The sequence below is a fragment of the Patagioenas fasciata genome, chromosome 18, assembly GCF_037038585.1.
Source record: "Patagioenas fasciata isolate bPatFas1 chromosome 18, bPatFas1.hap1, whole genome shotgun sequence".
NCBI lineage: Eukaryota > Metazoa > Chordata > Aves > Columbiformes > Columbidae > Patagioenas > Patagioenas fasciata.
This window is the reverse complement of record NC_092537.1, coordinates 14,217,704-14,233,203: the sequence shown is the minus strand read 5'-3', so window position 1 is coordinate 14,233,203 and position 15,500 is coordinate 14,217,704. Positions and strand designations below refer to the sequence as shown.

The window sequence follows — 15,500 nt, the reverse complement described above, 5'->3', positions numbered from 1 at the left end:
CTGGTTTAGGATGCCTTTCCCTGCGGCTGATCAAGGCAGACGGATGTCTTTGGAGAGGGAGCTGTTCTGAAGGGATTTCTTCTGCCTCTCTCGACTGCTGGCACGAGCCAGCGGCTGCTTACCAGGAAACCTCCAGCTGGGGCCAGTGACAAGTGCTGCTCTTCTCCCGCTCAGCTCTGATGTGGTCGAGGGGGATCAGCCCTGCGAGGAGGGAAATGCTGGAGGTGACACCAGGACCTGGGGGGTTCAGCTGGAGAACGGGAGCTGAGGGGAGACCTTCTGATCTCTGAACTGCCTGAAAGGAGCCTGGAGCCGGGGGGGCGGGCTCTGCTCCCCAGGAACAAGCGACGGGACAAGAGGAAATGGCCTCAAGTAGCGCCAGGGGAGGTTGAGGTTGGATGTGGGGAACAATTCCTTAACAGAAAAGGCTGCCGGGCATTGGGACATCATCCCCTCCGGCTGCCATTTTACCAGGCAGCTCCTTTGAGCCTTATTCTGGGGAACACAGCACAGAAACCCTGAATCCTTGATTTGAGTTCATTTAATGATTTTTCCAGGATCTTACAGCCATGCAGTTGGCACGGTGCTGTGCGCAGAGTCTGCAGGTGGAGCCGCCCCACCACCCTGGACCAGAGAATCCCAAGCGGGTGACGGAGAGGACGCTCGGCACAAAGCGCCTCTGCCCCGAGATGCCAGCACGAGGCAGGAGGGTCCGTCCTCCCGTCCCGCCAGCCTGCGGGGCCCACAGTCCCCAGAGTCAAAACACGGAAGGATAAGCCCAGCCCTTCCCACCAGTGCAGAGCAGAGCACCTCTAGGGGAGGCCCGGCCCCAGTAAATGCCGTACGTGGGCTCCTTGCTGTCTCGCTATCTGTCCAGGTCCTCAGGGGCTGGTGGTGCGGGAACTTCACCTGGGGAGGATGGTAAACGGGCGGCCGCACAAATTCAACCACGGGCTCTGTCCTGTCTGTCAAGGGGTGACACAGAGCGTTAGCGAGATGGCGCAGACCCGAACCCCAGGGCCTGCCGTCGCTAACAAGGCCCCCCCCCACCCACCAGGGCTGGTCGAGCACGCCCTGGTGAAGGCCCTCAGTGTTATTTTAAAATGCTCATTCAGAATGGGCTTTTAAGAGGTTGTCTCCTCAGGCTGCTGTTAGTTTGGGGGAGGATGGCTCCGGAAGCGCCCAGTCTGTGCTGTAACAGCTCCCAGACAAGTGCCGGGACCAAGCAGGAGCCCACGGGCACAGCTCGTGCACCGGCCCTGTGCCTCAGCCCAGGGCTGCGTCACGGCTCCCCCAGCCCCCCGCACGGGCCATTTCTCACTGAGGAGCTGATGGGAGACCCAGGTAACGCAGCTGTCCCGCTGGCACTGTTGAGACGCCAGCCCTGCCGGGGTCACGGCATCCTCGTGCTTTCTGTACAACTCAAACGTACTCAAGGTTCACACCTTGAGCCTGTGGCTGGAAACAAGACACAAGCACAAGAGCTGAGGCGATTCTCTTTTCTTGCAGCACTCTGGCAGGCAGCTACTTCCCCACAGCACCCCAGAGTCTGTGAAACAGAGGTGGAAAACCAAGGCACACCAAAACTTCTCCCAGCTTCCCAAGCCCTCTGCACATTTCTGCTCCAGGCAGGAAAAAAACCCCACTTTCTTAACAGCCTGGTTTAAAGCAACAGGACAGCACAGTGCTTGCAGGGCTGGGATTGTGGCTTCAGGCGACACACAAACTCAGAGCAGCCCTGAACAACCCTGCAGACTCCAAGGAACTTGCTCTCCTCCAGCAGTAACGACCTTGTCATCAGAACACGCAAGAACAGCCTGGCCAAGAGAGCGTGAACCGCCCAGCATCAACCCCAAAGTGAGAACCCCAGCAGATCAAGACCACCCAGCAATCCTTTCCTGGCACAAGAGTAACTCATTCTTATAGGACGGAGCTTCAAATGAGGAGCAAAGAACTCAACAGATGAAATTCCAAGATTAAAGGGACTTCTCAGTCAGCTGCTTCACCGTGCCTCGGTTTCCCAGAGCGAGCAGTGGCAGTTAATGCACCTGCCAGGCAGACTGCCGAGGGAGAGGAGTCTGGGGGGAAACAAAAGGCGGGAGTCAGGGAATTATCCTTGGTGTCATCTCAAGGCACATCAGGGATAAGAGGGTCATTAGGGGCAGTCAGCATGGCTTTACCAAGTGTAAGTCATGCTTGACCAACCTCACAGCCTTTTATGAGAATGTGACAAGGTGGATGGATGATGGCAGAGCGGTGGATGTGGTCTACCTTGACTTCAGCAAAGCCTTTGACACAGTCCCTCACAGCATCCTCACAGCTAAATTGAGGAGGTGTGGTCTAGACAATAGAGTAGTGAGGTGGGTTGCAAACTGGCTTAAAGAGAGAAGCCAGAGAGTGGTGGTCAATGGTGCGGAGTCCAGTTGGAGGCCAGTATCTAGCGGAGTGCCTCAGGGGTCAGTACTGGGGCCAATATTATTCAATATATTCATTAACGATTTAGACGAGGGAATTGAGTGTACTATCAGCAAGTTTGTTGATGACACTAAGCTGGGAGGAGTGGCTGACACGCCAGAGGCTGTGCTGCCATCCAGAGACCTGGACAGGCTGGAGAGTTGGGTGGGGGATAACCTGATGAAATTTAGCAAGGGAAAGTGTAGAGTCCTGCATCTGGGCAGGGACAATCCCAAGTTCCAGTATAGGTTGGGGAATGACCTATTAGAGAGCAGTGTAGGGGAAAGGGACCTGGGGGTCCTGGTGGACAACAGGATGACCATGAGCCAGCACTGGGCCCTTGTGGCCAGGAAGGCCAATGGCATCCTTGGGTGTATTACAAGGGGGGTGGTCAGTAGATCGAGAGAGGTCCTCCTTCCCCTCTACTCCGCCCTGGTGAGACCCCATCTGGAATATTGTGTCCAGTTCTGGGCCCCTCAGTTCAAGAAGGACAGGGAACTGCTGGAGAGGGTCCAGCGTAGGGCAACAAAGATGATTAAGGGAGTGGAGCACCTCCCTTATGAAGAAAGGCTGAGGGAGCTGGGGCTCTTTAGTTTGGAGAAGAGGAGACTGAGGGGTGACCTTAGTAATGTTTATAAATATATAAAGGGTGAGTGCCACGAGGGTGGAGTCAGGCTCTTCTCAGTGGCAAACAATGATAGGACAAGGGGCAATGGGATCAAGCTGGAACACAAGAGGTTCCACTTAAATTTGAGAAAGAACTTCTTCTCAGTGAGGGTAACAGAGCACTGGAACAGGCTGCCCAGGGAGGTTGTGGAGTCTCCTTCCCTGGAGACATTCAAAGCCCGCCTGGACACCTTCCTGTGCGACCTCACCTAGGCGTTCCTGCTCCAGCAGGGGGATTGGACTGGATGAGCTTTTGAGGTCCCTTCCAATCCCAAACATACTGTGATACTGTGATACTGTGATACTGTGAATTGCTTCCACTACACTGCGACACCGGTCCTGCCTCAACTCTCAACCGCCAGAGCTTTGGGGAGGCTACAATCTTTCCTGCATATGTAACACATCCCTACTCAGATGCTACGGCATCGTCTCTGCCTGTGCAGCCAAAAGAAACAGGAGCGAACCAACAGCAGAGGGAAAAGATCCCGTTTAAACACGTTCTTTGTAAAGAACCTGCTACTCGCCTGGATTTGTGAGCAGCACAGTCCGCAGGGAGCCTTTATCTGCCGCGGATGACACCGCGGGGGAACTGGAAGCCTGAATGAGGAACACAAACAGAACGTCAATCACTGAAACCACAGATTCCATTAAGACCAGGTCATGATTTCCACGGCAACGAACACGAACCGGGCACGGGCACGGCCAGGACCCAGCACAGACCAGGCACGGCCACAAGACCAAGTCATCCAGCTCCACCTGAGAGGCCCCGGAGCCTTAAGAAACACCAGCCTGCTGACAGACAGCCATCCTGTTGCAAAGCTCTGTCTTTATCACGTCCAAGAAACAAGTCTGGATCATCACAGAGGAAACACCCTTCTAAACAAAATCCCCCGGGGCAGACAATGCCCATCAGGAGCGTCTGAGAAAACCACAGAGGCTTCCCGTGGGGCCAAGGCTGTGCCCCGCTCCCCCCACACTCCTCTGACGGAGTCACCATGTTCCCATAGCAGACCGGCACGGCGTGCTCGTCTTCCTGGCTGCGCTCCACCCTCAAGGTGAGCCGGGGGGCAACGCGGCCCCTCGAAACAAGTCACGAAACACCGCGCAGTGCTCGGCCACGCGCTGCTTGTGGAACGGGCCGCTGCTCTTCTCCCACTCAGCTCTGAGCTCGTCGAGGGGGATCAGCGCTGCGAGGAGAGGGAAACGCTGGAGGTGACACCGGGGGACCCAGCGCGGCCGGGGCGGAGAGGGGGTGGCGGGACACAGGCCTGTCCGGAGCCACGCTGCGCCTTCCATCTCCGCATTCTGGCGGTTCTCCCTCGGGATCTTCTTTCTTGCCTTGATTTCCTTTGCCCGCAGCAGCTTCTCACGCGGCAGGCTGATGTCGGTCTTTGGCTCCTCAGACAGGGCTGAAAAAATCACCTACGTGACAAATTCCAGTACCCAAAACACCCAAACACAAAACGCCTGCAGAGCGTTAGAGAGGCTGTGAAAGAGACGCAAACTCCAAGACAGCAGAGACTCGAATCTACCGCCTCTGCCTTCCCTCGGCACCTCCACGCGTCTGCCGCCTCCTCCCCCCCAGCTCATCGCACCCCCAGACCCAGCGGTTTCCCAGCCAAGGAGCAGCTCTGGTCTCTGCGGCTGCTCTGCAGCCAAACTGGGTTATTTGCTGCAAGGGGTCTAAAGCTCTGGTTCCTGCTCTGGCTCCTCTGACACTACCGGGTTTAGGAAGAGAGGAAACGGCCTCAAGTTGCCCCAGGGGAGGTTGAGGTTGGATCCTGGGAACAATTTCTTCCCAGAAAGGGCTACCCAGGGCAGCAGCGGAGTCGCCCTCCCTGGAGGGGTTGAACAGACATGGAGATGCGGTTCTCAGGGACACGGGGCAGTGCCGGGGGTGGGTTATGGTTGGACTCGATGGTCTTGAGGGTCTTTTCCAACCAAATGATTCCATGATTCCAAGGAATCACTCCTCTACTCCGCTCCACGTCTCTTGGCGGGTCCTGGCCAGCCTCCCTCCTCCCAGAAAACTGCCATCCGGTTCCCTGAAACTTTCGGGCTCTGCAAACTTCTACATCAGCAAAGGGCCAACCTTGTGCCAAAGCCCCTCATCAGCTCTTTACAGGGTGCAGTCTGGGGCAAAATGCAGCCCCAGCAACAGCTTTCTCGACCTCCGGCAGCAAAAGCCCGCACGGCGCAGCTCCTCGGGCGAGCACCTGGCTGGGGCTGCTGTGCTGCCGGGCCGTCTGCCCCCAGCGCGGCTCCCTGCTCTCCTCCTCCACCAGCCTCAAGCACCGACTGAAACTGCAGCGTTTTTCCAGCACTTCTAAGTTGCCGACGTCAATGCCCTCGTTGGGCAGCGGCCCCAGCCGCTGGGAATGGAGAGTGAAGAGAAGCTGCTCAATTCATGTACACCGTGATTCACTTACAAAACACGCACCCATCGTTAATCAATGACACGGTAAATGCTTTCTGAGCACCTGCAAAACGAGGGGAGGATGGGCCATAGAATCCCAGAATGTCAGGGGTTGAAGGGCCCTGGAAAGCTCATCCAGTGCAATCCCCCCATGGAGCAGGAACACCCAGCTGAGGTTCCACAGGAAGGGGTCCAGGCGGGTTTGAATGGCTGCAGAGAAGGAGACTCCACAGCCTCCCTGGGCAGCCTGGGCCAGGCTCTGACACCCTCACCAGGAACAAGTTTCTTCTCAGATTTCAGTGGAACCTCCTGTGTTCCAGTTTGCACCCATTGCCCCTTGTCCTGTCACTGGTTGTCACCCAGAAGAGCCTGGCTCCATCCTCCTGACACTCCCCTTTCCATATTGATCCCCAGGAATGAGTCCCCCCTCAGTGTCCTCTTCTCCAGCTCCAGAGCCCCAGCTCCCTCAGCCTTTCCTCACACGGGAGATGCTCCACTCCCTTCAGCATCTTGGTGCTGCGCTGGACTCTCTCCAGCAGTTCCCTGTCCTTCTGGAGCTGAGGGGCCACAACTGGACACAAATTCCCGAGAGAGCCCGGGAAGAGCCGGAGCCACCCCCGCCTCCCCGAGCCGGCCACGCCAGGAATTCAGCCGCCCGAGCGCTCTCCCCGCCACGCCGCAAGCGGCTCCCGCTGCCCGCGCAGGGGAACCGGGGCTCCCCGGCCCGGGACTCACCGGCCGTGCCGAACGCCCGCCCGCTCCGGACGCCGCTCAGCGCCGCGCTCGCCAGCGGCACCGCCATGCTGCGCGCCGCCCGCACTGGAAGGGCCCCGTTCCCATAGCGACGGGGGCTGCGCCGCGCGGGGTCCGGCCCGCAAGGCCCCGCAGCCGTAGCAACGGGTCTGTCTACCGCAGCGCCGGGCTGGGAATGCCCCGCTGCCGCAGCGACGGGGCTGGTTAGCGCGGAGCCTGCCTAGAAGCGTCCCCACAGCCCCGCGGGACGGGCTCTGCCCTCCCCGGGAACCCCTCCCCATCGCCGGCCTTGCTGCTCCGACCGGGCAGAGCCCGCGGAAGGCACCGGAGAGGCCCCGCTGTCACCCCGGGGTACCCGGGCGGGAGGTGAAGCCCAGCACAAGAGCCAGGGGCTTTTCAGAAATCGGCCCAACAAGGAAAAGCTGCGGTTGCCAGACCCAAGGACCCGGGGCAACTGATTTCTGCCCTCAAATTCTGGCTCCATCCTTCCAGGTCAAACTGGCAGTTTCTCCAACCACCGCGTGTGGTTTTCGGCTCCAGAGAAGGACGAGTATTTCCTTCCCAGCTCCATCAGCAAAGCAGTGCCACACGCGGATTCACGTGCGCAAACTGTCACAGGAACGTTCTTGACCCCAGGTTTCCTGTATCAGAGTCTCAGAGGTTTGCGCTTTAAAAAGATACTTTAATTAGGAGATAAAAAACAACTTAAAAGGTACAGCACAGAAACAGTCCAGGCTGGGGGCCTCTCAGGCGAAAGAGCCTTGGGCTTTTAAAGCCCTTTCTCTACGAAAGCCTCTCAGAAATGGTGGTCGGGAGCAGGGAGGACGGCCGGGGCGCTGGGAGAGGTGAAGCGCAGTAGGGCACTTTCCTCGGGATCGCCAGAAATAACTGCGTAACCTCAAAGAAATCGTGGTGCGGAGAAGGGCGGAAGGACGGACGGGATGCTGACAGACGTGAAGTGGTGTATGGCGCTTTCTTCAGGGACTCCAAGAGGATCTTCTCCTTTTCTAAGTCATCATCCCCCTGAGAAGAGAGGAAGGATGCGTGGGAATGATCCCAGGCAGTGCCACAGGAACAGGGTGACAGTCCAGGGTGTTGCTCACCAGCAAGAGAAGCATCCCAAAGCCTCCCTCGTGCCATGTCCCCCATGAAGGGGACCCCTCCCCGTGCTCTCCAGAGCCCAGACCCTCACAGTCTGAGCAAGACCCGCAGGGGAAGCCTCCAAGAGCGTCCCTGCCTGGGGAAAGACCCAGCGGGGACCTGGCGGCACAGGACGGGGACACCACAAAGCCAGGGCAAACGGGCTTTAGCTCACCTGCCAGCATCCCAAGCCTCCAGAGGCACAGGTACAAGTGCAGTTTACCGTAACCCTAAGCCTGACCCTAACCCTAACCCAACAGAAAGTGGCAAGTCCCTTCCCACCCGCAGCGCGTGGAAGCCTCACCCAGGGTGCTGGAGAGACCCTCGGTCGGGGCACCGAGGTCCTGGGCTGCGGTCAGCGGTGTCACAGGGCGGACGGGCAGCTCCTGGCGGGGCTGTTCACGCCGTCTCTCTGGTGAGCCGTGCTCAGCCGCTGCTGCGCCGTCTCTGGGGGAAAGGGAGAGAGAGAAGCTGTCAGAAAAGCTTCAGGGCTTGGGCACCGTGGCCCCAGGGCCAGTGGGGAGGGTGAGGAGACACCTCCCTGATGCAGACGCTGCTGCTGCTGCTCCAGCTGCTCCTGCTGCTGCTCCAGCTGCTCCTCGCGTGGCCGCTTTGGGTGCAGAGCGACAGCCCCCGGTTCTGCAGGTCGCTGCGCAAATTCTCCGTGTTCTCGATGAAGACCCAACGACCTTGGCCAACCGATTTCTGCCCTCAAAGACGGACTCCGTCATTCCAGGTCAAATTTCCAGTTTCTACCACCGCTGCATGTTGGTTTTCAAATCAAATCTCCGTAATTAGCAGTTGCAAAATGCTTTGAGATAGTGCTACAAAAATAGAGGCAGTTGAAAGAAGGGCAGAACATCTACTATCAGCATGTGGTTAGTTAGTACTACTTGGTTTTGTCCTCAGAGCAGTATCACTATCTTCTCCTTTGAGTTCCTATTAACCAAGAGAACGGTGTCAGCGTTGGGGATGGCACAGAGGCGAAAGGAGTTTCTGCAGGGCAGTGAAAGAAGGATGTGCTGGAAAACACCAAGATGCCTTCTGGAAAGCTGAAGGAAGCAGAGGCTCCAGAGAAGGACGAGTGACTTCCTGCAGTTTGGACTGCTGATGGAGTGCGCGTAAAGAAACCAGATGGTAAAGCCATGGAGTTAGCGCAGGGGTGGAGAGGAATCAATAACATGAAGCCTTACACATTGTTAACCAAATGATGGTTATGTTATTGAACCAACGTCAGCAAACTCTGTCTTGCAGTACGTTACGGGAAACCGTATCGGAACACAGCAAAACTCACTGGGGAGCTGATGCTCTATCCCAACACCTGATTAAAAGGAAAGAGGGAATTGATGTAGTATTTGGAACCAAGTGACCCAGCAATGTGAACTCTGTCTGGCAAACAAATACAATAAATATGGTACAAATGCGAACAATTAGAAAAGGAGGTGTAGCAGGACAACATTAGCAACCAGATTTCTCCAAACTCCCTGGAAAAGGGGGTTTGCTGGTGTTAACAGAGACCTCCTCAGGTTGGCCAGAAGCATCCCCTGCCCAACCAGTAAAGCTGGGAAAGTATCTAAAGCTTTGCTAAATGAGACCGTACCCCGATTTGGGGTCCCCGCTCTGATGTCCTCTGCTAGAGGACAGGTGAGTTCAAGCCACAGCAGCTTCTACTGGATCTTTAGGCACTAAAGAGCATAACTTTTTAGAGTCACTGAGATCAACGCTGAGAGAACTGGAAAGCGGCAGGCAGGTCCTACTGGTTCCGACGTCTGTTTCTTACCACTGCTTTCTTCACCCTTGAACAGTGAATCCAGGCAGGTTGTTCTTTAATCTTGATGGCGCTAAAGGCCGCCAGCAGCAGCTGGAACAGTCCATTCCACTTCTCTTCTCAAGGCTGACCTGAAAAAGCTTTCACAGAAACTTCATCTATTGGCTTGAAAGAAGACACTTCAGTTTTCCTTGGCTCGAGGCTTCCCTCTCCTTCTGAGCAGCGCTACAGGTGGTGCTTGATGCTACTTCCACTTAGTTTCCTGGCAAATGCTGTTTATCTGCGGTTCCATTAAATGATTCATTTTCTTTTCTACCTGCCCACTTGCTTAAGGCTTGCAGGGAGTCTGCAACTGCCAATCGATCTCTAATGCTTTACTGACTTGCAGCACTACCTGTGCAACAAAAGGGGGCCCTCTAGCAGAGGACATCACAGCGGGTACCCCAAATCGGGGTACGGTCTCATTTAACACAGCTTTAGTTACTGTTCTAGCTTTACTGGTTGGGCAGGGGATGCTTCTGGCCAACCTGAGAAGGTCTCTGTTAACGCACTGCAAGGCAGAGTTTACTGATGCTGGTTCGAGGAGGCAGCCGTCCGGGCTCAGAGACGTCCCTCTCATTTCTCTCTCTGTCTTCCCAGCCGCTCGTCTCGCAGTATCGGCTGCCAATTTATTTCCAGTTTCCTGGTCAGTGTCTCCTTCTCGATGCTCCTTGAAATGCACGATGGCAACTTTTCGAGTAGCAGCGCAGCTTCTGACAACTGGAGTACCACGTTTAATCTCTTCTCCTTGTGCTGTTAATAAACGTGGCCCTTTTCAAATGCTCCATGGGCACGCGCCACTCCCAAAGCACACTTGGAATGTGTCCAAATGTTAATCTTCTTCTCTTTGGATAACTCTAAAGCTGGTGCATGTGCAGCTGTCCGGGCAGAAGTCCCAGGAGACAAAGGTTTGCCTTCGATTACCTCGTGGGTAGTTGTTAGGGCATCCCCAGCTCTATGTACTCCTTGCTTTACAAAGCTGCTTCCATCAGAGAACCAGGAGTCTTCGGCGTCTTCCGTGGGCTGTTCCTTTAAATCCCGCCTGCTGGAGGAAACAGCTCCCATTGTTTCCAAGCAATCCTGGACCACAGGCTCAGAAACAGAGCGGCTGAGGAAAGGGGCTGCAGTGACACTGTTGGTAACGACAACATTCACATCATCCAGTTCCACCAGTACCGCCTGGCATTCAGGAATCTCGAGGGAGATAACCCATGGGTGCCTTTTTGTTCCAGAACGGTTGGGACTGTATGGGACACTTCCACAGTCATTTACTGTCCATGGTGAACTCAGGAGCTTCCTGTACAGCGAGTCCAAGAGCTGCCACAGCTCCACGACATCCAGGCCAGCCTTGGCTCACTGCATCTGATTGCTTAGGGAAGCAGCAGCCGCCCGGTTCTGAGCTCTCGATTGCCGTGCTGGAACACGCAGAGCAACGCTTTGCCTTTCGTGTGAGCGTAACTCCAATGGCTTGGTGATATCTGGGAGACCCAGGCTCTTTGTTTAGTTGTGCAAATGCCCTCAGACGCTTCTCTTGTCCAATTCAACTTGGCAATCTCTTCGTTTGGCAGTTCATAGAAAGGCTTTACTAAAAGTCCATCATTATAAACTCAAAGTCTGCACCAACGTGTCCTCCTAAGAAACGCCCGGAGCTCTTTTACCGCTGCAGGTTCTGGTGTCCGGCAAACAGCTTCTTGTCGCTCCATCCCCAGCTCTGGTGCCCTCCGGAGATCTCGAATCCCAGATAAGTCACTTGGCGCTGGATCAGCTGGGCTTTCTGTTGGGAAGCTCGATACCCACTGCATCTCACCAAATTCAGCAAACTCGCAGTGCATTGCATACGGTCTTCTTTGGTTTCTGTGGCTGCTCTTTTATCTTGAATGTCACTTCACCTTGTTTGAATGTTATTGTTGCTTGCAATTGTTTTCCTAAGTCTCGTCTCCGTAACGGTTTTGGAGACCCAGGCATAGATAAGAACTTGGGAATTCCATTTTGTTTTCCCAGTTTCTCTTGGATTGGCTGTTGAAGAAAGCTTTGTCTTGTTGGCCAGCAGCTCCCACCAGAGGTGCAAAATCTTCATCTAACGGTATCAATTCCTGATTCAAAATGGAATCAGAAGTTCCAGTCTCAACTAAAATCTCAGCTTCTTTCCCCCGCTTTCCTCTTCTTTCTCCACAGCTTCACCACCCCGGAAGCTGAAGGCACATCATCTTCAATTCCACGCCCCGTGGGGACATACAGTCTTCTATCTCAGCCTCCCCTCTCATCAGGCGAGTTTTCTGTCTTATTCTACATGCTGGACAACATGGTTTCAGCTTCTCCTGAGCTTTATTCTGCTCCCTTTGTAATGTGAACACAGCTGGATCCCGGGGTGGCAAGTGAATAGCGCGTTCTGTCTGCCACTCTGGGCGTTTTCGCAAAGTGAAAAACGTATCAGCGTCCATCACTTGACTGCACTCGCCTTCTCTCTTCAAGAAGAACGTTAACGCCGCACCGTTCAGAGTTTCATTCAGAGGCCGCTTTTCCTCATCATCTAATTTATACAATGGTGACTGATTATAATATGTCAGCAAGGTTTCTCTACTCACATTATCACCAGGTGGTTCCCCAGTCTCTTTCCTGTGAGCTACCATAAGGTTAGCATGAAGTTAGTTACAACGGATGAGTTTCCTACTATGAATTACTAGTCAAATGTAAGCCAAGCGCTCTGCTCCGAAACACCGTGTTCCTTGATCTTCCGGTCTCTTTGTCAGGCAGAAGGATTTAAAACTTGAAAAATACCCCCTCGTTTTGCAGGTGGTTAGAAAGCATTCACCACGTCGTTGGTTAATGACGGGTACGTCTTTGTAACTTAATCGCAGTCTGCATCAATTTAGCGTCTTCTCTGCCGTCCAGAGAGGGGAGGAGGGTCGGGATGCGGGCAGAGGTGAAGCGTTGTAGGGCGCTTTCCTCGGGATCTCCATAAATAACCGCATAACAGCAAAGAAACTGTCTGGGCTTGGGGCCTCTCAGCAGGAGGAGCATGAGACAAAAGAGACTTGGGCTTGTAAACCCCCCCAGTCTGTGCACCCGCTCTTCGCACATCCTTCATGAGCCTGTTGGTCCAGTGGTAATTTTGGGTCTGGGGCCTTGGTTGTTTCTTCTTGGATTCTCTTCCTCCGTCTTCCAGGCAGTTTTTTCTCTGTCCGTATCTCGATGTGTCGAAGCATAGAATACAGCTAAAGGAATTTAAGGGAGCAAAATTCTTCTGCGACTGTCCTCCCTTTGTTTTTATTAAGCATCCTCACTAATGTGTCCAAACGAGCCCCTGAAGTCTCTAAGGCCTTTAACGCGTACCCACAGTCTCCCATACGATGTTGCTACAAGTCACGACAGAAGCAGAGCTGACAGAATGGCCACTGGGGCAGAGCCTGATTAAAGGGTCCTGTAAGAAATGGGAGGCCGGAGAATGGAGGAGAGATCGACTACTTGCACGGGCGGAGATGCTTTCCTCAGGGCCTCCATAAATGCGTGTGTATACTCAATGTCATCGTCCGCAGGACGGGAGGAGGGCGGGGGGGTTGTTGACAGTCGTGCAGTGTTGTCTCGTCCTTTCTTGAGGGGCTCCAAGAAGATGCCCTGCTTCTCTAACTGTTGTTCTCCTGAGAAGAGAGGAAGGATGCGTGGGATGGATCCCAGGCAGTGCCACAGAAACAGGGTGACAGTCCAGGGTGTTGCTCCCCAACAAGAGAAGCATCCCAAAGCCTCCCTCGTGCCATGTCCCCCATGAAGGGGACCCCTCCCCGTGCTCTCCAGAGCCCAGACCCTCGCAGTCTGAGCAAGACCCGCAGGGGAAGCCTCCAAGAGCGTCCCTGCCTGGGGAAAGACCCAGCGGGGACCTGACGGCACAGGACGGGGACAGCACAAAGCCAGAGTCCAGCAGAGCCGGCGTCCCCCACCCAGGGATGGGCTGAGCAGAGGGCAACCCCTTCGAGCCAAGGACGACGTCCCAGCGCTCCCCCAGCGGCTCCGCAGCCCCTTCCAGCCGCGCTCTCCCCCCGCCTCACCTGCTGGGCCTGGAACTACAGCAGCTGCACCTGGGCGCTGTACATGGAGGCTAAGGAGGCCTTTTCCTGCTTCAGCTGTCCCTGCTCCTGCTGCAGCTGCTTCTGCTCCTGCTCAGGCTGCTGCTTCTCCTGCTTCAGCTGCTTCTGCTTCATCTGCTCCTGCTTCCTCTGCTCCAACTGCTGCTTCCTCTGCTCCAACTGCTGCTTCATCTGCTCCTGCTGCTGCTTCAGCTGCAGCAGCAGGACCTGCAGCTTGTCCCGGAACTCGGTCTGCATCCTGCGTGCCCCCCCCAGGGCTCGCTCCCTCTCTGCGTGCTTCTGGGCTGAGAGCTGCAAGGCAGAGCGGGTGGGGAGGCTGGGGACAGGGAGCCTCGCTGCCCTGCGCTGAGGGTCCTCTGAGCATCCCCTTGTTCCCCTCCCGGCACAGGATTCACGACTTGAGGAGGGGTGTGAGACCCCGGCTGTGCTGCCGGCCCGTGCACGGCTGTGAACCGTGGCGCAGAAGCTCTGCTTACCGCCTTCGTGCTTCTGATCATCCCCTCCTGCTTCTGGACACGTCGCGCGGCCCCGATCACCTTCTCCTTCTCCAGCCTCAGCTCCTGCCAGGCCTGGTCCAGCCTCTGCCTGTCTCTCGCCAGCTGCTCCTCCTCGGCTTTCAGCTCCTGGCGCTGGATCTTCAGCTCTGCCCGCTCCTAGGGTGGGCACGGGGGAAACCAACGCATCACCTGCCCCGTCCTGGACACCATCTCCCGTCTTCCCAAGGGGAGGCAGAGCCCCTGTTGAGCTCCTCGTGTGGCCGCTTTGGGTGCAGAGCAGCAGCCCCCGGTGCTCCAGCAGAGCCCTCACCCACCCGCCTGTGGGGACCAGGGCGGGCAGAGCTGGGACCGGACACACACACACACTCCTTGCCCAGAACGCCGGAGCCCCTCCCTGTGCTGCACACCCTCAAACACGCTCAGCACAGGGCAGTTCCTCGGCACTGGAAATACCCAGCCTGAGTGGTCCTTTGCCACCCCGGCAGCCCTGAAAAATGCAGCTCTGCCGCACTGTCTGTGCCACATGTCCCCTCTGGACAGCCCTGGGGGGAGCAGAACCGGCTCCAGACACGTCCCCATGGCACGGGGAGGTTTTCCCTCACCCACCGTGGGGGTTTCCTCTCCCCAGACTCACAACAGAGGTGGCTGCGCCTGCCCTGGCTGCCCAAACCCCTCACGGGTAAAGGGGAGAGAAAGAGGCAACTGACGCTTCAGTCAAGAGCTGAAAGGGGCTGGTGGAGCCTGTTCCAGGGACTCCCCCATTCTCACCACCCCAAGTGACGTCTCTGTCACAAGAAGGCAGCGCTGAACGTCTCCCCGCTGAGCAGGACCCACGCGTGAGCCTGCCAGACGCTGCAGGGCCAGGCGCCGTTCACAGGCTCCAGGCCAGGGACCTCCTGCGGGCCAGAGAAACGCCCGGACCCAGCCAGGAGCCTGGCCCGGGCAGAGGACACAGCGTGGGCTCACCTGCTCCAGCAGCCGAGCCTGCTCGCCCAGCCTGGCCTGCGTGTTGGCCACCAGCTCCTGGACACGGCTCCGCTCCTCCTCCATGCCCCTCGTGCACATGTTCTGCAGGTCACTGGAGAACTTCTCCATCTTCTCAGTGATGCCGTTCAGAGACCTGTGCAGAGGAGCCGGGGGAGGGTCACCCTGGGGGACACACTTTGTCCCACTGCGAAGGAGAGGGGGACGTGTGCTGGGCCATGGGCCGGGCAGCCCTGCCCCGAACCTCTCGGGATCAGAGCAGAGCAGCAGGAAGACGCAGCCGCTGCTTCGGGGAGCACGGACAGATACTGAACAACAGCTCAGCACCCCTGGGGGCAGCGGGTGGGAGAGAGGATGGTCCCTGTTCCTCCTGTGCTCTGGGCCTGGTTCCCCGGAGGACAGGGAACACCGCGGCCAGGGATCAACCTGGGCGCACGACACCGGCTGTCGGTACCTGGTGTGTGAAATGGTGCCGGTCAGCACATCCATCTCTCGCTCTTTCAGCCACATCACGTGCTGGGGCTGCTCCTCGTGTTTCTTGTGCAGTTCCTCGACAGACTCCCTGCGGGACACGGGGAAGGAGCCCACCACGGGCTGTTACAAACTGGTGCTCCCCATGACGGGCACCGTGGAAGAGGCTCGGTCGTGGGGCTGAGCACCAGGTCCCAGGAGCTGGTCTGTCACGGGGCGTCCCACGGGCT

General features: G+C 56.6%; 1 protein-coding gene across 1 annotated transcript; it reads right to left on the bottom strand.

Moving 5' to 3' along the window:
* Window positions 1-13,709: 13,709 nt before the first annotated feature.
* On the bottom strand, window positions 13,710-15,309 carry LOC139829333 (fas-binding factor 1 homolog). The gene is made up of 4 exons (XM_071816373.1): window positions 15,254-15,309; window positions 14,782-14,935; window positions 13,762-13,971; window positions 13,710-13,715 (listed from the first exon to the last, which is right to left on the bottom strand). The coding sequence occupies exons 1-4, from the start codon at window positions 15,307-15,309 to the stop codon at window positions 13,710-13,712; spliced, it is 426 nt and encodes a 141-aa protein (XP_071672474.1).
* Window positions 15,310-15,500: the final 191 nt, after the last annotated feature.